General features: G+C 39.7%; 1 protein-coding gene across 10 annotated transcripts in view; it reads left to right on the forward strand.

Annotated features, from left to right (window-relative positions):
* MAST2 (microtubule associated serine/threonine kinase 2) overlaps nt 1-23,520 on the forward strand; it is a 199,617-nt gene that overhangs the window by 99,031 nt on the left and 77,066 nt on the right. For 2 of the 10 annotated variants that reach the window (XM_027969444.2, XM_060406699.1), the window contains exons 1-2: nt 6,109-6,395; nt 9,069-9,263. The exons of 5 other annotated variants lie outside the window; for them this stretch is intronic. In XM_027969444.2, the coding sequence (XP_027825245.1) occupies nt 6,346-6,395; nt 9,069-9,263 (245 nt within the window). In that variant the 5' untranslated portion in view covers nt 6,109-6,345. Of the gene's footprint in view, nt 1-6,108; nt 6,691-9,068; nt 9,264-23,520 lie in introns of those variants that run through there. 3 more of the 10 variants (XM_027969447.3, XM_060406807.1, XM_060406818.1) reach the window with 3 other exon arrangements.

Raw genomic sequence — 23,520 nt, forward strand, 5'->3', positions numbered from 1 at the left:
TTTTGTTTGTTTATTTTGGCTGCTCCAGGTCTTACCTGCTGTGTGGGCTGGCTTCTCATTGCAGTGGCTTCTTGTTGCAGAAGTGAGTAGGCTTCCATAGTTGCGGCACACAGGCTTAGTTACTCTGTGGAATGTAGAATCTTCCTGAATCAGGGATCGAACTCATGTCCCCTGCATTAGATTCTTCAAATCTGCTAGCATCTTAATCTTGGACTTCGCAGCCTCCAGACTATGAGAAGTAAATGTCTGTTGTTTAAGCTAAACACACACACACATACAAAACCTTGCAGTTTCCATTTGTAGTACAGTTATTATTGATAGTTATAACTCATACAAATAAGCTGTTTGGGTGTCCCCAAAAAGTTTTGCTTGATGAATTTTGAGAAATATATATGAAACTGTGCAACTCAAATTGGGACTTGGTTGCATGGCCAGGACTCAAATCCAGCCAGAACCTAGACTGGGACTTGAACCCACTGTCTTCTAATTGAGATCACATACTCACATACCAAATACCAAGACTTCATGAAGTTCAGGTTATTTATGTCTCATCGTGAAAAGAATTCAGTGAGAGACACAATGATAGGTAAGAAGTAGATTTAGTTAGAGAGTATATGCATTTCATAGACAAAATGTAGTCCATCTCTAAAGGTAAGAGCTGGTGCTAGGTCATGGGGTTGTCTTGGAAAATGGGAGTGGCCACGGGAGAAACAGATTCCACACAGAGTGTGGGCCGTCTCAGAAGGCAAGAGGCCCTGAAACATGGCAGAGTTAGTTTTTACAGGCTGGGTAGTTTCATAGGCTAACGAGTGGGAAGATTATTTCCACCATTTTGAAGAAGGGGCAGAGATTTACAGGAATTGGGCCCTGCCCACTTTTGGCCTTTTTATTGTTGGCCTTAAAATGGCCATGTTGCTGGCAGGTGTGTCATTTAGCATATGTTAATGTGTTATGATGAGCGTATAATAAAGCTCAAGGTCTAGTGGACGTTGAACTTCTGCCATCTTTGACCTAATCAGTTCTAACCATTTTGTCCTGTCTTCAAGGGCTATGTTGTTCTTTTACAATAGGACTGCGAAAAAAGAATGTAAAGTGTGTTTTTATTTTATGTTGATTATGTATTGGATTGATATTGTGAATGTCAGTTCCGTTCAGTTGCTCAGTCATGTCCTACTCTTTGGGACCCCATGGACTGCAGCACGCCAGGCTTCTCTATTCGTCACCAACTCCTGGAGCTTGCTCAAACTCATTCCATCAAGTCTGATGCCATCCAACCATTTCATCCTCTGTCGTCCCCTTCTCCCACCTTCAGTCTTTCGCAGTATCAGGGTCTTTTCCAATGAGTCAGTTCTTCCCATCAGGTGGCCAAAGTATTGGAGCTTCAGCTTCAGCATCAGTCCTTCCAATGAATATTCAGGATTGATTTCCCTCAGGATTGACTGATTTGATCACCTTGCTTCCAAGGACTCTCAAGAGTCTTCTCCAACACCACAGTTCAGAAGCATCAATTTTGGGGCACTCAGCTTTCTTTCTGGTCCAACTGTCACATCCATACATGACTACTGGAAATACCATAGTTTTGATTAACTGTATGGACCTTTGTCGGCAAAGCTTTTCTTCCAAGGAACAGGCTTTTTTTTTATTGTGAATAATAAAAGACGCTTGCTATAGTATATTGTGAATATACTAAGTTAAATATATTGAAAATTGTGTTATTTTGATAATACCAGCTTCATAAACTTTCTTGAGTCATTTTGTTTTCAGATTAAAAAGCGTTTTTTTATTTGGCTGCACCGGGTCTTAGTTTGTAGCATGCAGGACTTTTAATTTTTTTTTTGTTGAATGCAGTATTTTTAGTTATGGCATGAAAACTCTTAGTTGCAGCATGTAGGGTCTAGTTCTCTGACCAGGGATCAAACCCAGGCCCCCTTATTGGGAGCTCAGAGTTTTAGCCACTGGACCACCAAGGAATTCCTTAGATTTTTTTTTTTTCTTAAATTAGAGGGTATTTGTTCTGCTACAGTAGTAAAAATTGGAATTGGTTTAAAAAAAAAATTCATAAAGCAGTACCTGGATTTAGAAATGAACCATGAGCTCCACATGTCAAACTTTGTAATGGAGTCTCATGATAAATTATTCTTGTCACAGAAGATATTATACAGTATTTTAATATCACCTTATAAATTGCTATCACTTATGTTGCAATTTCACCATCCCTTAAAACAATAGCTAGGCAGCCATCGAACATGTTTTAAGATCTCCTTTAATGTTTTCAGTGCTGGGATATAAAGAAAACCAAAAATAGCAGTACGTTCAGAATAACTTTGATCTGTAGTGGTCCTAATAAAGTAGTCTATGGAAATTTGTTGGTGAATCTGCTTCATAGTCATGCGTGGTGAACAAACTCTAAGGTGGCCCCCATAGTCTCCTCCTCCTATTAATATTTTTACGTAATCCCCTTCCCTTTGAGTATGGCAGTACCTGAAACTTGCTTCTAACCAATGAAAGAGTAAAAGTGATAAGATGTCATTCATGTGACTATATTATGGTATATAAGACTTTGTCTAAGTTAGTAGACTAACCATAGAAACTGTCTTTCTGGCTTCTTGAAGTAGGCAACCATGTTGGGAAAACCCATATGGCACAGAATGATGGTAGCTTCTAGGAGCTGAGGTTGGCTTTCAGTTGATATCCAGTAAGTAGCTCAGGCCTCAGTCTAGTAGCCACAAGGAAATAAATTTGGCTAACTACCTGATTGAACTTAGAAGTGGATTCTTCCTTAGCCAAGCCACTGTATAAGAATGTGGGGTGACACAGCTTATCTAGGTCCTCTGCTTAGGCATTGTGAGACCCTAAGCAGAGAACCTGGATAAGCTGTGCTTGAATTCTAGACTCATAGAAATTGAAATAGTAAATATGTGTTGTCTTAAGTGGCTATGTTTGTGATAATTTCTTATGCAATAGAAAAAGAATACATTATGCCAACTTTTTCCACTTTCTTGCTTTAATTTCCTTGTATTTTATTGCAATGTTACTTTCATCAAATCTGCTATATGAAAATTCTTTTGACTAAGACATGTATTTAAAAATTTTTTAAATATTTATTTGGCTACATTGGGTCTTAAATTGCGGTACACAGGATTTTCCTTGCATCATGTGAAATCTTTCCTTGTGGCGCGGGGGCTCAGTAGTTGCAAAGTCCCAAATTAGTTGCTCCACAACATGAGAGATCTTAGTTCCCAAACCAAGGACCAAGGACCAAACCCATGTCCTCAGCATTGCAAGGCAGATTCGATTCCGAGGCAAACCATTCAATATCATGGTAATCCAAATCTGTGCCCCGACCAGTAATGCTGAAGAAGCTGAAGTTGAACAGTTCTATGAAGATCTACAAGACCTTCTAAAACTAACACCCCCAAAAGATGTCCTTTTTATTATAGGGGACTGGAATGCAAAACTAGGAAGTCAAGAAACACCTGGAGTAACAGGGAAATTTGGCCTTGGAGTACAGAATGAAGCAGGGTAAAGGCTAATAAAGTTTTGCTAAGAGAACACACTGGTCATAGCAAATACACTCTTCCAGCAACACAAGAGAAGAGTCTATACTAACTCTTACTTGTTACAGTAAGACTTTAAATTTTAAGACCAATCTAAGGGATTGGGTATTAATATCTCATTGTGATTTTAACTTGCATTTCTTAGATGAAAAATGATGTTCAGTTCAGTTCAATTCAGTCGCTTAGTGGTGTCCAACTCTTTGCGACCCCATGAATTGCAGCACGCCAGGCCTCCGTGTCCATCGCCAACTCCCGGAGTTAACTCAGATTCACATCCATCGAGTCAGTGATGCCATCCAGCCATCTCATCCTCTGTTGTGCCCTTCTCCTCCTGCACCCAATCCCTCCCAGCATCAAAGTCTTTTCCAATGAGTCAACTCTTCGCATGAGGTGGCCAAAGTACTGGAGTTTCAGCTTTAGCATCATTCCTTCCAAAGAAATCCCAGGGTTGATCTCCTTCAGAATGGACTGGTTGGATCTCCTTGCAGTCCAAGGGACTCTCAAGAGTCTTCTCCAACACCACAGTTCAAAAGCATCAATTCTTCGGCACTCAGCCTTCTTCACAGTCCAACTCTCACATCCATTCATGACCACAGGAAAAACCATAGCCTTGACTAGACGGACCTTTTTTGGCAAAGTAATGTCTCTGCTTTTCAATATGCTATCTAGGTTGGTCATAACTTTTCTTCCAAGGAGTAAGCGTCTTTTAATTTCATGGCTGCAGTCACCATCTGCAGTGACTTTGTAATAACATAAAGCAACCAACAATTGTAAGTAATTACTAGATTCTACTCTAAGCACTCTATATAAAATCACCAAGTAGTCCTCATCACAGCTCTATGATATGCATGCTATTATTCCATTATTATTGTTGTTGTTATTATTATTAAGTAGCCTGGGGTTGGGTATTAGAGAATGGAGAATATTGAGTAGGAACTTAGAACCTCACCTTAACTGCATGGCCTCAGCTTGGGGTGGAGATAGACAGAGGCTAGTTTGCTAGATGTGGGAGTGTGGGCTTCTGTGACTGACCCTGATATCATCACGAGACTTTCCCAAGTGGGACTCAATACTTGTTGAGAGGTGGTAGATTTCTGAGAGAGTTTCCATTTTTGTTATAGACAACAGGGGATTCTGGGAAGGAACTGTGAGAGACAAATGATTGGGCTGGTACATGGAGAGGGGCAGTGAGTGGCTGTAGCTGCCAGGTGGGGTAAGTTTGGTTGGGTAATTAGAGCAGTGGCTTTCAAATTTTTTATAGACTATGACCCTCAATAATAGATTTTACACTGTAACCCATGACACGTGTTTGCACTTATAAATAATACATATTTCAGTAACAGGTGTTACAAACACAAATTTCACTAAATAATTCTTCCCCTCACTTTGTGTGAAGCACTCTGATATTTTCTTTTCTGAAAATTCTGTTTCCCTTTTAAGAAAATATTGGTCCCAACTTTCTAAATTGATCTCATGACTCACTAAAGAGTTGTGACCTGTAGTTGAAAAAGCGCTGGTTGGAGTGTGAATTAATCTTTTGGATGTTATCCTAGAAGAACAGTTTGACATACTTTGTCATCCATATGAATGAGAGGATCTCATCCGAGTTGGCAGGTGCTCTGAAGCAGGGGACCAAGATTTTGCTTAATTTTCACTCCTTAGCTGTCAGTGTTTAGCTCAATAATTTATTTGCTTTTGTCAGATGGTTTCCTATGTGTTTGCACTTATCTTCCCCTTCAGATTGAGAGCTTGCCCTCTTGGCGGGGGCAAGACCTATGATAATAGCTAATAATTCTATAGCACTTCCTCTGTGCTAAGCACTTTTCTGTTTTACGTATAATAATCTTCCCTACAGCCCACCTATCAAGCACCTTACCTATTTTTATTCTGTAGGTGGGGAAATGTTCAGTGACTTACCCTTCTTTATAGTTCTTCTGCAGCTTACCTCATATGGTATCTGCCATAGAAATTGTCTCATGAATAATTTATGGATGAAATTAAACTAAGTAGTTTCCAGGTTTACTTCTCTTAATTTGACTTATGGCTATTCTTACCAGACGGTTATTTAAGTGCCTGGAGAGTAATACCAGTTGAATTTAAAATGATGCTGGATTTTGTCTGAAGACGTACAGAGTTTACTTAAATTGGTTTCTGAGCCCTAACATTACAAATCTGTCATCCTCCATGAGGTCTGGGCTTGAGAATGAATAACGTTGCAGAAATGCCCACATATTCTTAGCTCATTATTTACTGATTTGGGATCCTTAATGTGCTTTGTTCCAGTCCGCTAGCCACTGCAGCAGCTGTTCCAGCCTGACCCACGCCTCCTGAGTTAATAGTATTTCTGTCACAGTGTGAGTTTTCAAGTTGGTATGTGCAGTCTCTGCCAGAGTCCTCACTGTTGCCAGGCTTCAGGGCTAGAGGTTGTGACTGATGTGTGGGGGAGGGGATTTGACGCTTGTCACTGAGGAGGAACGAGGTGCTCCCTGGGACTCTGATTTGTTCTGGGCTGAGTGTGAATGATGTCAGGCAGACGGAGGACAGCTGATTCATTCGGGGTCTGGGACTCCTCACTCTGCCTCACTGCTGCCTTTTGTGCTCTTAGGATTTTTTAAGGGGGGCTGTTGCTGAAAATCATAATTTTGAAGAAAAGTACTTTAATTTTTTCTCTTAAATTTGGAAAGCCTTTGTAAGTTTCCTTTGGCTTATGCCTGCATACCTCTTGTGTGAGAGAACTTCCTGCCAAGATTCCAAGTGGGAGAGGGCAAAAGCTTGAGTAGCCAGGAAAATGATGAAACGGAGGAGAGAGAGACTGGGAGCACCATGCCTGCGGATCCAGTAAGGAGGCTGGGGTCTCTGAGTGGAAACTGGCAGGTGTCAGGAAAAGAGCTAATGCCAACTAACACACCTTCATTTGCTTGGATAAAGACTCTGCTTTGGAGATGCCTGTCAGGAAGAGGGCTGGGCTGGCTTCGTGAATTCAAGGTCAAAACAGTGGTCCCTGGCAGAGGTATACGGGGTTTCTAATTCTGAAAACTGAGTTAGATGTCTTTTAGAGATTCTTAGGTACTTGGGAAGCCGGGCTAACAATGAAGACTTGTTTCCCTGCCTTGCAAGCAAAAGTGTATTTAAAGTAAGTGTCAAAGCCCCAGTGGATGTGAGAAACAAATGGAAAGGAAAATATCTCCTCTTTTGACTAGAGAGGGTATTGTATTTCTGCCCTTGGCCTGTCAGCTCAGGACCTCAGATCTGCCCTTGCAGATCCAAGCCTGAGTCTTTTAGTATGGGAATTTTATTTCTATGTTGACCAATATAGGAATAATACTTAGGTAAGGATTTTGAAGCTGGGGAATGGAAGAAGACTTCCACTCCAGGGTAGCTTTCCCAGGAGATGCTCAGGCTTATTTAACGAAGAAGTATTGAGTGAATTGATCAGCAAATTAGGGAACCAGGGAAAGGAGTGCCCTAGAGTTCATTCCCTTTCAGTGATCTGTCTCGAACAGCCTTTGCTGTAACAGAGCAGAGGGGATGCACTTCAGATTTCCTTCCCCTGAAAGGCAGTGGTTACGTGAAGACAGCACAGCCTACTCAAGTAGGCAGACTTTGTCAGTGGGCTTCCTTTGGGTCGTTGCCCTTCAGTGTTAGCGGATGCTCATTGATTGAACTGATGATTCTACCAGACCTTGGGAAATCAGACTTGTTTGAAGTATAAAATTGGAAAGATTGACACACTTAAAAAAAAATGGTTTATTTCCATATTAAATCTACAAAGTAAATGACCACAATAGAGAAACTTCATCAATTAAGAAAACATAGGGATTAAAAATCATGGTCTCCAAACATTAGTATACTGGTAATTTTAATCATTGTATCTGTTTTAGTGACTTTGAATTTGGATTAGGAAAACGCTCCTTGAGGATCTAGGAAGTAGTTTATCAATCTCTTCCCTTTTTCAAACATTCCTTTTTCGACTGCGGCCCCAGAGTATAACCAGTTTGCAGAGTGGTAATTAAGAGCAAAGAGAATGAAATTTGGTTTTCATAGATTTTTTATAATTTTGAATTATATATTCATCAGATGGCTAAGCCTCATCTTATGTGATAAGATTTAATCCAAAATTTTCTATAAGCAATGTTATTCAGGTTAACAAGAAAAGTGTATGTTCTGATTAACTCTAGCATATATGTACTGTTGACCTTGTTGTGTGTTCTGATTAGCTCTAGCTTATATGTACTGTTGACCCTTAAAACCACAGGTCCACTTACACCACAGATTTTTTTCAATAAATATGTGCTACAGTGCTATACAATGTGCAGTTACTTGAACCTGCAGATGCAGAACCTCAGATATGGAGTGCTGACTATGAAGTTGGAGTGACAGCTGTGAAGTTATAGACAGATTTTCAACAACTTGCATTGTTCAAGTGTCAACTGTACTAGGGAACTAATTTTTTAAATTTAGATGTCATTTAGAGTTCTTTAGAAAAGTGGAAATTCTTTTTTAAAGTGAAAAATTAATATTTTTGCTTATAATTTAAAAATATATTGAAAAATTTTACCATCCTATTATATCTTCATATTTTGTACTCATCTGAGAAATATGCTGAAGCCAGCTAGAGGGATAACATATAGGAAGGTGGAGATTTCTTTTGAATATATGTAATTAAATACAAGTAGAATGTCATCAAATCCAAACAGGTAGCAGTGACAATACAGGAAACTAACATCATTTTAAAACAGGTGCTTATGTGATACTTAAGTTTTTTTCCTATCTTGGAAATAAGATATTGTAGTTAAATATTGTATTTGTATAGAAAGCTATACCACTACTACACAAATGCTGTGTGTCTGTCAATTATTTTTCATCATCTGTGACATGTCTATTATATATGATTAAAAAATAGAAATTCATATTTACCATCTGTCTGTGTTCAGTCTAATGATCTCACTGTCTTCTTTAGTATTTAACACATTAAGATGGTTAAATTGTTTTTTTTTGGGAAAAAATAACCTGCAAAATGAAAATTTAAATAGAAGTAAAATTTATTATATATAGTGAAATAACATTATTTGGTGTACTCAGACAAAAGTTAGTTAAACAACTTGGTATTATTTTAGATGTAATCTAACAACTTAAACTATTAAGAATGCTTTTTTTTATTGACATGTATATTTCTCTAGGAAATTTTAGTCATTGAGCACAACATATTGTCTGTTGCTTGTTAATTGATGAGTTGTAGTAAATTTACAACATTTTCACAGAAGCCAACCTAAATACTTTGAATATCCAAAGCTTAACTTTTTGTTTTTAATTCTGAGGATTAAGTTTTAGTCTCCATGGTCATTCTGTGCCAACACTGGTACTGGGCATGATATTAATATCTGAGAATGGTTTTTGACCACTTACTTTTCTTGAGCCTCTTGCATAAACTAACCCACTTTGATTGAATGTTTCTTTTTGGCTGAGAAATTACCACTGACTCTGTTTTTCTCTGCTGTGGTACATTATCAGAATCTCTGCTCTTTGCCGAGGATCTGAAGTGAACCGGCACATACTTTCTCCCACGTCGGCTCCAGCCTGGTCCCTCTCTAAAGTCCCCTTTAGTGCTGATTGTGCTCTGGCTACTTCTCCTCTTGCCTTTTTCCTGAACACACACGCCCACAGCAGTCCTGGCAGTCCCTGTTCCAGCCGCCCACTGCAGTGGAGGTAAGGAAACCTACTGTGATGAACGTGGGCCTTAGCGATTGCTTCTGGCCTGATAAGTAAAACCTAGACCTTTCTCCTTAATAATGGGGAGAAACTGCACAAAAGTGATGGCTCGTGTGAGAGGAATTTCACAGATCTCTGTTACATGCAAACTTAGGGGAAAAGTAGTGTGGCATATCAGTAGTTAGATAATTGTGTGTCCATCTCAACCAGTGGACAGCCCTGCGACCACCCCATAGGAGAAACACAGCATGACAGAATGCTAGAGCTCTCTGAGGGTTAAATAGTCCAAACCCACATTTTACACAGAAGGAAAATGAGTCCATACTGCATGCTGGGCACTGTTTTTCTCATGAAGGACTGTGATCACAAAGGAGTAAAGTCCCTGCTCTCAGTGAGCTTAGATTCTAGTGGAGGGAGGCAAACAAATTAGTGAGTAAATATATAACAGATGGACATAAATGATACCGAGAAAATACAGTAGGATAAGGGGGATGGGGAATGGGGGATCCAGGGGTTGACATTTCATGTAAGATGGCCAGGGAGGTCCTCAGCAATAAGTTGACATTTGAGGAAAGACCTGAAGTAAGTCTCAGAGCCAGAACAGTGATATCTGAAGGAAGAGCATTTCAGACAGAGGCAGCAGAAAGTGCCTAAGACCTGATCTAAGAGCTTGCTCTGTGTGTTCTTTGTATAGCAGAGTCCAGTGAAGCTCGTGTGGAATGAGTTAGGTGGTGAGTGGGAAGAAAGGTGGTGTGAGATGTAGTGGGGAGCCAGATAAAGTAGAGCTTTAAAACCATGATAAGGATGCTTATTCTTTTACTGAAGGAGTTGAGAAGCTATTGAATAGATTAAAGCAGAAGAATGCCATGATCCACCTCAGATGGAAAGAATCACTATCACTGTAGTTAGAAGGCTCCTGGTATATTCTGGGTCAGAGACAGTGGTTTGAACCCACGATGGTGCAGGTGGTAAGAAGTGTGGATTAGATGCAGAATCTGAGAAAATGGTGAGTTAAGGATAACTGAAGATTTGGCACTGAACAGCTAGAAAAGTTTGGGAGAAGGCGATGGCACCCCACTCCAGTAGTCTTGCCTGGAAAATCCCATGGGCGGAGGAGCCTGGTAGGCTGCAGTCTATGGGGTCGTGAAGAGTCGGATACGACTGAGCGACTTCCCTTTCACTTTTCACTTTCATGCATTGGAGAAGGAAATGGCAACCCACTCCAGTGTTCTTGCCTGGAGAATCCGAGGGACGGGGGAGCCTGGTGGGCTTCCGTCTATGGGGTCGCACAGAGTCAGACACGACTGAAGCGACTTAGCAGCAGCAGCAGCAGCAGCTAGAGAAGTTTAGGTATCATGAACTGAGACTGGAGAAGTGCAAGAGATCACTAATTAGACATTCAGTTAGAGATACGTGAGGTCTGGGCTAAAGAGATGTAATTAGAAATTATTATCTTATAAATGAATCATTAGGTTTATGAGATTATCCAGTGAATATAGAAGGAGGAAATGTTAATGGATTGAGCTCTGGACTGGGGCAATCTGACTTTAAGAGATTGGGGAAACAAGGAACTATCAGAGGAGAGACTAAAAAGGAACAGTTCTTCAGGAAGGACTAAGAAACCAATTGAAAAAATTTTTCAAGTAAGAGGAAGGTATGATTGATCAATAGGTATTTGATAAGCTTTCTGTTAGGAAAAAAAATGTGGCAAAAGACAAATTTAAACTTATTACATTATTTGATATATGAACTCAAACTCCGGAGACAATTGAGGGAAAGTTTAGACTGACATAGGACAGCATTAGAAGCTGATTCCTCCCTGAAATCACCTTATTCTGGAGGTACTAGACCTTGGTGCATGAGACTGAGAAAAGTTGTAGGTTGGGTAGCACCCGCAAACTAAGGTGTACCCCATCTTGGCCCATGGCTTAAAGTACTAGGCCCCCTCACCCCCTGTTTTCTCAGCTGTGCCATGTGGCTTACAGAATCTTGGTTCCCCAGCCTTAAAGTACTGGCCCGTGACGCCTGTGTTCTTAGGACACAATCTAAGGCAATATCTTATAGCTTTAGGATTGACAGCTTGTTAAATTCCCCCCCAACACCACCCTACCAGACTTGTCCACATGTCTGGTCACTGTATTAGTGTTTTATTCCATTCTTTTTTTGTCTCTCTCATATGCATCATACCAGTTCACTGATACAGCAAGATAATTTTACCTTGTTGTTTGCTGGCTATGTTTGTATTTCTTTAAATGTTCTTGAATTTTATTCTGAGATGCAGTTAAATTATCAGAAAGAAATAGTTTGATCCTTTTGAGGGTTACTTTTAGGCTTTGTAGATGGTCCCAGAGCAGCATTTGGGTCTAATTTTTTCTTTATATGGAGGCAGTACTTTCTAAGTACTGTATTTGATGACCATGCATTGTGATTTTTTCTACTCTGGCTGGTGGGAGCATTGTCCATTCCTAGCCCTATGTGAGCTCTGGGAAGTACTCGTTTCCTTCCCCACCTCACTGGTCGGGACTGAAGACTCCAGAAACCCCCTGCTGAGCTCTCTCTGTACAGTTCTCTCCTTTCTGCCTTTCAAATCCTATCCACCGTAGCCCCTCCAAATTCTCAGTTTTGCCCCCCTCACCTCAGGGAGATTGCTGAACTCTTGTTAGGTAACCCCTCTTGTGTTGCTTCCTAGGAATTTTTCCCAGGTGGTGTGCTAGAGCAATCTTAGGACTTACTTTAGGGGCAAATTTAGGGCTTACTTTCTATGTTTCCCTTCTGTGCAGTGTTTAAAACTATTGTTTCATATATTTCATCTTTTTTTTTTAATGTTTTTAAGGCATAGGGGTAAATCTGTCTCTATTTCTCCATCATGGCAGGAAGCAGAAATCCAATCTCCTAATAGTCTGAACTCATACTTCTATCATCAGAAATGAAGATTGCCTCATGAGATGATTGATTAACTGATATACATGTTAGATAAACGTAGTAGATGGAGGACAGATTTTTTGTTTTATCTTGCTTGGTCAAGAAAAGTTGAGAAATGAAACAGCAGGTAATATTTGTGGAGCAATACTATATACTAAGCATTTTTCTAATGTTCAGAATACTCTAGTGAGATGGTAATATAAGCCCATTTTATTGATGAAGTGAATAATCCAAGTCAGTTTATTTTATTGATGAAGGCACTGTGGTACAGAGAGATTAAGGAAGTTACTAGTAACCAGTTGTTGTTCAGTTCGGTTGCTCAGCTGTGTCCGACTCTTTGCGACCCCATAGACTGCAGCACGCCAGGCCTCCCCCTCCCTGTCCATCACCACCAATTCCTGGAGTTTGCTCAAAGTCATGCCCATTAATTCGTTGATGCCATCAACCATCTCATCCTCTATTGCCTGCTTCTCTTCCTGCCTGCAATGTTTCCCAGTATCAGGGTCTTTTCTGATGAGTCAGCTCTTTATATCAGGTGGCCAAAGTATTGGAGCTTCAGATTTAGCATCAGTCCTTCCAGTGAATATTCAGTATTGATTTCCTTTAAGACTGACTGGTTTGATCTCCCTGCAGTCCAAGGGACTCTCAAGAATCTTCTCCAGCACCACAGTTTGAAAGCATCTATTCTTTGGCACTTAGCCTTCTTTGTGGTCCAACTCTCACATCCATAGATGACTACTGGAAACACCATAGCTTTGACTATACAAACCTTTGTTGGCAAAGTGATGTCTCTGCTCTTTAATATGCTGTCTAGGTTTATCAGAGCTTTTTATTCCGTGGCTGCAGTCACCATCTGCAGTGATTTTTGGAGCCCAAGAAAATAAAATCTGTTACTACTACTTTCCCCCCATCTATTTGCCATGAAGTAATGGGACTGGATGCCGTGATCTCAATTTTTTGAATGTTGAGTTTTAAGCCAGCTTTTTCACTCTCCTCTTTCACTTTCATCAAGAGGCTTTTTAGCTTCTCTTTGCTTTCTGCCATTAGAGAGGTATTATCTGCATATCTGAGGTTGATATTTCTCCTGACAATCTTGATTCCAGCTTGTGATTCATTGAGCCTGGCATTTTGCATGATGTATTCTGCATATAAGTTAAATAAGCAGGGTGACAATATACAACCTTGATGTACTCCTCTCCCAGTTTTGAACCAGTCTGTTGTTCCATATCTAGTTCTGACTGTTGCTTCTTGACCTGTACACAGTTTCTCAAGAGGCAGGTAAGGTGATCTGGTATGCCTATCTCTTTAAGAGTTCTCCACAGGGTCAGTTGAAGGTTTTTGCATAGTCAGCAAAGCAGAAGTAGGTGTTTTTCTGGAATTCCCTTGCTTTTTCAATGATCCAACAGATGTTGGCAGTTTGATCCCTGGTTCCTCTGCCTTTTCTAAATCCAGCTTGTACATCTGGAAGTTCTCAGTTCACGTAGGCAGTGGGAAGTTCTCAGTTCACGTCGGCAGTGGAAACTGGCATTCAGCCCCAAAGGATCTTGCTCTAGTATCTGTAGTCTTAACTCTGCTATAATGTTTCTAATGAAATGTGCTATTGTGTGTTTAGTTAGTAAGTAAACAAATTCTTAGGACTTAATAGTGCCCCAGCTGAGTACCATTCTAACTGTTTAAAAATCTGTAAATCATTCAATCCACACACCAGGTTTGTGCGGTAGGGATTATTGTTATGCTTGTTTTGCAGATGAGAAAACAGAAGTGCAGAGAGATTAAATAAATTACTTGAGATAAAACAGATGGTAAATGGCAAAAGTGGGATTAAAACCCAAGCCGTCTGGCTCCAGAGATAGTGTTCTCAACAACTATGCTGTTCTGCTTCCCCATCTAAGATACTTCTTTCATGTAGTGTGTTTTGATCCTAAGTAATTTTGTGAACCCAGGTCTTCTCTTTCCCCAGGGTAACCTAGTCATGACATTATTACACAAATCTGCTCATACTCAAAAAGTTGGTATTTGTAATCCATTTTCACTTCCATGCCATTATCTTTATTTCCTTTTAAAAACCTCTGTCCTTCTTTTAGGCGTGTGTCATTCCATTTTATTCTTTTACCCACGTTCATTGTTGTTATCCACTAATTTAGTTTTGTTCTCTGAGTTCGCATTCTGAGTCTAGGACAGAATGAGTTTTTAATGAACACAATGATGAACCTAAATTCTACAAAACTGTTACCATTTTTGCACGTTAGTACATGTGCCTAATGAACGTGATGTTATTTAGCAATTGAGCAAATATAAGCTGAAAGAGAAAAATGATTCTAATTAACAGTATGAATAAGTGAAGAAAATTCTAGAGCTACTGGCAGTGAATTTAACTTCTATTTAAAAATAGATGACCCAGGAGAGATCTAGGATCTACATACTGCCACCATGCAGTGGCCATGTTAGAATGTCTTTTACTTCCACAGAGTATACTATTTTTAGGGCTTCCCTGGTGGCCCAGACGGTAAAGCGTCTGTCTGCAATGCAGGAGACCTGGGTTCAAACCCTGGGTTGGGAAGATCCCCTGGAGAAGGAAATGGCAACCCACTGCAGTACTCTTGCCTGGAAAATTCCATGGACTGAGGAGCCTGGTAGGCTACAGTCCATGGGGTTGCAAAGACTCGGACATGACTGAGCAACTTCACTTTCACTTTCACTTTTCATGCTATTTTTATGGGCTGAATTGTGTCCCCCTAAAATTCATTTGTTGAAGCTTTAAACCTCCAGTTCTTAGAAGGTGACTGTACTGGGGGATAGGATTTTCATGGAGATAATTAAGGTTAAATAAGATCTTTGGGATGGGCTGCAATATGACTGGTGTACTTATAAGAAGGAAGCTTCCTTGGTGGCTTAAGTGGTAAACAATCCATCTGCCAAGCAGGAGACATGTGTTTGATCCCTGGGTCAGAAAGATCCCCTGGAGAAGGAAATGGCAACCCACTGCAGTATTCTTGCCTGGGAAATTCCAGGGACAGAGGAGCCTGGAGGGCTATAGTCCACGGGGTCTTAAAGGAGTCGGACACGACTTAGCGACTGAACAACAACAATAACTCAGAAGAAGGGGTTTAGACTGGACACAGATACAGAGGGAAAAGACAGCCATTTACCAGCCAAGGAGTGAGGCCTCAGATGAAACAATCCTGCTGACACCTTCTAGTCCCCAGAACTGGAGGGAAATAAATGGCTCTTGCCACCCAGTGTGTGGTACTTTGATATGGCAGCCCTGGCAGACTGACACAGCTATTGAGGCTTTTGGTTGCATTGCCCAAAGGGGCTAGAAATACTAGTTAGAACTGGCACTGCTCAGAATCTTAACCCTTTTTATTGAGTGCTACATCTTAGTGATTTATTTAAGACCTCACAGATTGTTGTCCTTAGTAATTTAAAGGACAATAAAGACACAGGTTTAAAATAATGACCTTTCGAATTCTTATAGTACATTTCCATTTGTTCCTTGATGAGAAGGGATGGGTTTGTTACAGACAGGTCTTGATGCTATCTTTCAAGTGACCTAGATGGGTATGGTCAACCTTAAGGGGCATAATAAATGTGATTGTGATTTGGGTTGAATTAACCTCAAACCTTTAGTCAACTTGTACCTCTTCTAAGAATGTGATTCTAGCTTACTGAAGGGCACTGAGACATGGGTATTGTATTGTTGATATAACCCTATTTGAAGGAGTACTAGATATGGTCCTTGGTGTAATTGATGTCCCTAAAGACAGCAGGAAGCTGTGTCTTGGGCCATTCATTGGGATTTTAGACCTCCTGGGGATAGAAGCTTGGTGTTGGCAACTCCCTGGAACACAGAATGGCTTAGGTTTTGATTCAGTTTTGAGTTGCCATTGTTTTCATCAGCCCTAAATGCAGCAAGAAGTGCTCATTAGAATGAACTTTGTATAGGAAGAGTTCTAGCTGTAGCCTACTTCCCACTGCATAGAAATTCTTTTTGTATAATCTCTAGTGAAAAAGTTATTCTTTGGTTGAACATCTTCAGCAACAAGAAGTTCACCATTGAAGTTTGCAGCTAGTACTAATTCAGCCCTCTGGCCCTTCCTGTGTCGCATTTGTAAGAAGCTTTCTGTAGACTTTAGTGGCAAAGGACAGGTGTTGCTTTGGGCGTCCTCCAAATCTGGGCAGCCTTTGAAACCCTTTTTTGGTAGTGTCAAGATTGTTTCCTGCCAAAGAGAAAGCACTAGTTTCATTTACCAACACCTGCTTGTCTTATCTGTCTTTCTTTAAACAACTGCTTTTCAAAGTAACTCTAAAAGAGGAACGTCTCCAGAACTTGTTCTTATTCTGGCCCTGTTGTAGGCAAATCACTTTCCTTTCTGTCTCAGTTTTCTGCATTATTAAACTGGGGATAGTAATAGACTTCAGGTATCACTGTCAGGATTAGATAAGTCAATACATGTAAGATTGTTCAGAAGAACAGCTATTGTTGCTGTAATAGTTATTTTGCTGTCTTTGTTAGAAAATTCACATGTTGCTAATCCTCACTTATTTTTTTGCTTCTATTATTTTTCCTTTTGCTTCCTTTTAGTTTTCTCATATTCTGATTTTCCCTTGAGTAACTCTAGGTATCACTTATCATTATGTTCTGCCCTTGGAAGTTTTGTTACTGGCTAAGATGAGGCAGTGGCAGCTGTGTTCTCTCTTGCCTTCTCACGCAGGCTCACTAATTATTGTAGCTAAAACTGGCCCTCTGGGGCACACCAGGACATGGAGTAAAATGAGTAAAAATTTAATCATGAGTAAATGAGTAAACCGAATTACATTCTCTTTTGGGCCATTTCTTGGCAGTGGGAAAGTCCATTGAGACAAGCTTAAGGTGTTTCATTCCTATCCGCCACCCCCACTCCTGTGTAAGGGAAAGAACAACTTGAGAGTATATTCAAATGTGATTCTCCTGTTAGGGAAGGGGTAGTCCTTTTTTAAAATTTTTTTATGGAAAGATAAAGTAATGAATAATACTAGCTGTGATTTAACCTCAGGGAACTGTATGGCAGAGAATTATAGATCTTGGCTTCAGTGACTCTGAATTAATATATAGTTCTATCAGGCAACATGCCAAAGGCTTGCTCTTGAATTAAGAGCAGGAAGCTGAAGGTTTCTCAGGTATTTCTGTTTCTAGAAGTAGGAAAATTTTGTTTACTGGAAAACTTACTCTCTCTTTAAAATATTGTATTGTGGAAAATCTCTGTAATATTCCAGAGTAGAGAGAATAGTCTTATATCCCCACTGTAAGTTGTGTTAACAACTCATGATCAGTATTATCTCATCTACATCCCTCCTATTCTCTCCCCCCCAACTCAGTTATTTTAAAGCAAATCTCATGTCATTTCATCTGTAAATATATCAGTTTGTATCTCTAAAGGTAAGAACTCTTACCTTGCAATATCATCAAATATCTAGTCAGTGTTCAAATGTTTTATGACAGTTTTTTTTTTTTTTAAATCAGTATCGAAATATGCCAACACAGTTTGTTTGATTACTGTATCTCTTAGGGCTCAGTTCGTAAAGAATCCATCTGTAATGCAGGAGACCCCAGTTTGATTCCTGGTTCTGGAAGATCCGTTGGAGAAGGGATAGGCTACCCACTCCAGTTTTCTTGGGCTTCCCTTGTGGCTCAGCTGGTAAAGAATCCGCCTGCAATGCAGGAGACCTGGGTTTGATTCCTGGGTTGGGAAGATCCCCTGGAGAAGGGAAAGGCTACCCACTCCAGTATTCTGGCCTGGAGAAATCCATGGACTGTATAGTCAGTCCATGGGATCGCAGAGTCAGATATGATTGAGCGACTTTCACTTTCATCTCTTAGGTAGGGTGACCATATAATTTATTATCTAAACTAGGAAGCTTTTAATAATGAAAGAGGACTCTATTAACAGTTATACTGGGATATCAGGCATGAACCTGGGTTATAATGGACAAATTGGGGTGTCTGGTCATTCTACCTTTAACTTTCTTTGGTTTTCCCATCCTCTTTTTCATTTCATTTCCTTCCTTGTATTTAATTTGTTGAAGCAACTGAGTTGTTTGTCCTTGTAGACTTTTCCACATTCTGGATTTTCCTGATTGCATCCCTGAGAAGTTATTTAACATGTTCTTGTGACCTCTTTATTTCCAACTGTAGGTTAGATCTGATTCTAATTTGATTTGGGACCCTGGAGAAGGATACTTAACAGAATTTGGTGCAGTGTACAGCTATTAGGACTCAAGTCATGTCACGTTTCTCCCTTGTTTTGATAGTAGTGGTCTTTGATAATTATTACTTACATCTGTTATTTTATTATGAGTTTGCAAAAAAGGTGATATTCCCATTCCTTTTCCATTTATTAGTACAGTGTTTACACGAAAGAAATTTCCCCCTTTGTTATCTATTTGTTACCCTAAGGTACAGGCTTCCCAGGTGGTGCTAGTGGTAAGAATCCACCTGCCAATGCAGGAGATGTAAGAGACACTGCTTCGATCTCTGGGTTGGGAAGATCCCCTGGAGGAGGGCATGGCAACCCACTCCAGTATTCTTGCCTGGGAATCCTATGGACAGAGGAGCCTGGCAGTCTACAGTCATTCCTTAGGGTCCAAAGAATCAGATATGATTGAAGTGACTTAGCACACATACTGCACCCTAAGGTACAGTTAGGTACTCTTACTCTTTTTTTCTTTTTTTTAAAGAAATTTTATTGGTTGGTTTACAATGTTGTGTTAGTTTCTGCTCTACAGCAAACTGAATCAGTTATACATATACATATATCCTGGAGAAGGCAATGGCAACCCACTCCAGTACTCTCGCCTGGAAAATCCCATGGACGGAGGAGCCTGGTAGGCTGCAGTCCATGGGGTCACTAAGAGTTGGACATGACTGAGCGACTTCACTTTCACTTTTCACTTTCATGCATTGGAGAAGGAAATGGCAACCCACTCCAGTGTTCTTGCCTGGAGAATCCCAGGGACGGGGGAGCCTGGTGGGCTGCTGTCTATGGGGTCGCACAGGGTTGGACACGACTGAAGCGACTTAGCAGTAGCATACATACACCCACTCTTTTTTAGATTCTTTTCACATAAAGGTCATTACAGATTATTGTGTAGAGTTACCTGTGCTATGGGCTTCCCAGGTGGCGCCAGTGGTAAAGAACTCACCTGCAAGTGCAGGAGACTAAGAGACCTGGGTTCAATCCCTGGGTCCGGAAGATCCCCTGGAGAAGGGCATAGCAACACACACCCATATTCTTGCCTGGAGAATCCCATGGATAGGGGAGCCTGGTGGGCTATACTTGTGCTATACAGTAGGTTCTTATTTGTTATCTATTTCATATATTGTTGTTCTTCAGTTGTTAAGTTGTGTCTGACTCTTTGCGACCCTGTGGACTGTAGCACCCCAGGCTTCTCTGTCCATCACTATCTCCCTGAGTTTCCTCAAACTCATGTCCGTTGAGGCAGTGATGCCATCCAACCATCTCATCCTCTATTGCCCCCTTCTCCTCAATTTTTCCCAGCATCAGGGTCTTTTCCAATGAGTCAGCTCTCCACATCAGGTGGCCAAAGTATTGGAGCTTCAGTATCAATCCCTCCAATGAATATTCAGGGTTGATTTCCTTTAGGATTGACTGGTTTGATCTTCTTGCAGTCCAAGGGACTTTCAAGAGTCTTCTCCAGCCCCACAGTTCCAAAGCGTCAATTCCTCAGCTCTCAGCCTTCTTTATGGTCCAACTGTCACATCCGTACATAACTACTGGAAAAAACCATCACTGACATTTTATGTATAGTAGTATGTGTATGTCAATGCCGGTCTCCCAATTTATCTCTCTCTCTTCTTTACCCCCTAGTAAGCATCAGATTGTTTTCTATATCTGTGTTCCTATTAGGTGCCCTACTTTTCTTTTTTGCCACACCATGCAGTATGCAGAATCACAGTTTCCTGACCAGAAACCAAGCCTGTTCTCCCTGTAGTAGAAGTGCAGAGTCTTAACCACTAGACTCTCAGGGACGTCTCTAGGTACCCGTACTCTTGAGTCAGCTTGGACTCTTTCCTGGACCTTCAGCCCAAGGGTCACACACTTCCTTGATCAGTCTTTTGTAACTATTGCTCTGTAGTGAAGAATGTCACACACTTCCTTGATCAGTGTTTTATAACTATTGCTCTGTAGTGAAGGTTGTTTAGCCAGAAAGGTGCAGCTGGAGACTTTTGTCTCTGTGAAAGCCCTTAGGGCTTGTCGTTTTAGTAGCTGGTGACTGAATGTTCAGCTGAGCCAAACCTTGGCTTGCTCTTTTGGCTCCTAGCAGTCATCCTTGGACAGGCGCCTTGTCGTATAGACTCTGAGGTGGTAAAAGCTGATGTAGGTGCTCTGAGAGGTAATGACTGACCCAGGGAGCAGGAACCCAGTAGCCTCACAGTTGCAGAAGATAAATGTTATTTGTTAAGCTCCTTTAGGAGGGCCTCTTGTAGCAGCTTCACTTTCATGCCTCTGGATGCTACAGGAGGAGGGGCCCCTGCTTATCCTGATTGCCCCAGGGACGAGGGTCCCTTTTCTGGTCTTGATAAATAGGAAGCTCAGTCGCTTCAGTCGTGTCTGACTCCCCACAGTCCCATGGACTGCAGCCTGCCAGGCTCCTCCGTCCATGGGATTCTCCAGGCAAGAACACTGGAATGGGATGCCATTTCCTTCTCCAGATAGATAGGATAGGTTGGGGATTAGAGAGTCTTTCTACTGAGGAACTAGTATACTAGGGGAAGATTTAGAGAACACAATTAATTTTCATGATGATTCTAGGCACAGAATTAATTTTCATGGTATGTCTTCAGGATAAATTCCTAGAATTGGGCATGCTGAGTTGAAGAATAAATGCATATGTAGTTTTATAATTTTTAGACTTTATTCTTTTTAATGGCCAAATTAAAAAGAATGTGTTGTGTGTTTATTTTCTCTTTATCCATTCATCCATTCAGTATCTTATAATTTTATTTATAAAACATGTACATTTTTCCCTATTCAACTATTTTTTACTTTGGTAAGTTATGATTCATTATTTTTTTATGCTATTCATGTATATTTCTGATGATCTAAAACATTCTATATTTGCAAGTCTTTTTTTAGATTTCTATTAATTAATTTTTAACCTCTGGAAATTCATCTTCCCATTTTTAATTTTATTGGTTGGCTTTCTTAGCATTCGATTTCAAGTGTTTTGGTTATTATTGTGACTGGTAATTTATTTTTTTGTAGTTATTGCTCACATATGCAAGTCTGACAGTTTCATGTATTTCCATCTTATCCTCAGCTTTATGAGTCTTTTTTTTAAACTTTCATTGGCCAGAGCTTCTGGTATTAGGTTCAGGGGTAGCAAGGAGAATAGGCACCCTTTTGTTTAGTTTTTGTTTTTTCCTTTGGCCTTAAAAGGAATGTGTCTTAAGTTTCTTTCTTGAGTATAATAATTTTATTTTAGAGTAAAGATCTCTTATAAAATTAAGAAAATTTCTATTTTTCTTTAAAACTTTCTTTGAGTTTTTCTTTAAATCCTGTTAAACTTTATCAAATACCTTTTCTCTCTCTTTTCTCTCCAAAATGTTTCTGCATTTCAAATATACAATATTAAAAATCATATTTGCTATTATTACTGATTCTGATCAGTAATACTGATCTGAAAAGTCATCAGAAAAGTCTAAATATTGGAAAGCTGTCAAACTCCTGACATAAGTTCAAAATTCTGATTTTTACTTAAAAGGTTGGATTTTATCATTGGCAATAAATACTGTCAGTTGTTTCTTAAAATAATAGGCTTATTTTGTTCATGTCAAGGAACTCTTTGCAAAAACTTAAGTCTGAATTACTGTGAAATGATGTTCATGAAAAAAGTGGCTCACAACTGAACCAACAGCACAAGTATCTTCTTTAAGGCATTCATTGTACTTTGATAATTCAGCAGTAAGTAGTGTTTTATGCATACTTCTTATTGTATCACACAGAGTATTTAAGAAATAGTCAAAATTTAATACAATTACTAATTTTTATTGTTTTGCCAAGTACATTCTGAGTCAATCTAGTTTAAGATTTTTTTTTTTTAACTACAAGTGAGTGGTGGTGAAGAATACTGAGAACATTTTAGTTGCATTTATGCTGAGGTGCCAGAAGTTTTACCCACTATTGCTGTTGTAGTATTACTTAGAATTAAAACATATATGCTTATAAAGGAAATGGACCTATAATTTTCATAGGGTGTTGTTATTCATCTTTGAATTAAAGTTATACTGATGTCATAAAACAACTTAGGCAGCTTTCCAACTTATTCAGTTTTCTAGTACAAGTTTATAATAAGCCAAGGATTACTTGTTGCTTCTAAGTTTGTTAATTATCTCCTGTAGAGAGCTACTTGGCTTGTGGTGGGAGTCATGTGGTGATGCACAATAAATTCTGTAATGGAAGGTTATATAAAATTCAGTGCCAGTGTATGGAAACCAATCTTTAATTCTGCCCTGGAGAACTCAATAAGGGCTTAAGAGAGAAGGAAGTTTCTTGAGTTGGGAAGAGAATAATTAACATATACTTGTCAGGTAGACATTTGAAACAAGAGTAGAAGGAGAAGCAATAGATGTGCATAATGGCATGGGGTTGTTTAGTGCTGCGGTGTAGACCATCTAGAGGGTGGATTTGTGGGGGGGTGATGATGAGTAGAACAGATCGGCAGGGGGTAGCCATATCATGAAGGGCAGTGAATGGCATGCTAATAACTAATTTAGGTATTTATTTATTTAATTGTGACAGTTGTCAGAGAATTTTGAGCAGAGGTGTCAGATGATCACTTGCTAGTTTCCCTTAAACTATGACGGCCTAGAATAGAACCATGGTTGTACCAATTAAAATGCAATGTAATTATTGTGATTACATTACTGGTTGCGGCAAATTTCTTTTCCTACCCCAACTATCCCTTTCTTCTTCACTTTACTTATGTGTAAACCACCATCATTTTAAATTTAATTTTTTTTTGTTGAAGTAATCTATCTACCTAATTTCAAAAGCCATTGACTTCTTTAAGGCTTATAAGAGAAAACTAAATATTCTCTTATCCCACTCTTACCATCCTTGATTTTTGCTTCTCAAAATTAAGTAAATTATTTCATCTGAAAACAAAAAAGAAAAAAGCCAAACAAAAATAATTTCATCTATAATCAATTCAATTATGACTTCATAACTGTTATCCTAGTTGAATCATTGTATGCTGTGATTATATTTATTTTACAACTTTTTGTTTTCTTGGGGGTAATAATTACCTCACTTTTTCATTGCTTTATATT

Source organism: Ovis aries, chromosome 1, assembly GCF_016772045.2.
Source record: "Ovis aries strain OAR_USU_Benz2616 breed Rambouillet chromosome 1, ARS-UI_Ramb_v3.0, whole genome shotgun sequence".
NCBI lineage: Eukaryota > Metazoa > Chordata > Mammalia > Artiodactyla > Bovidae > Ovis > Ovis aries.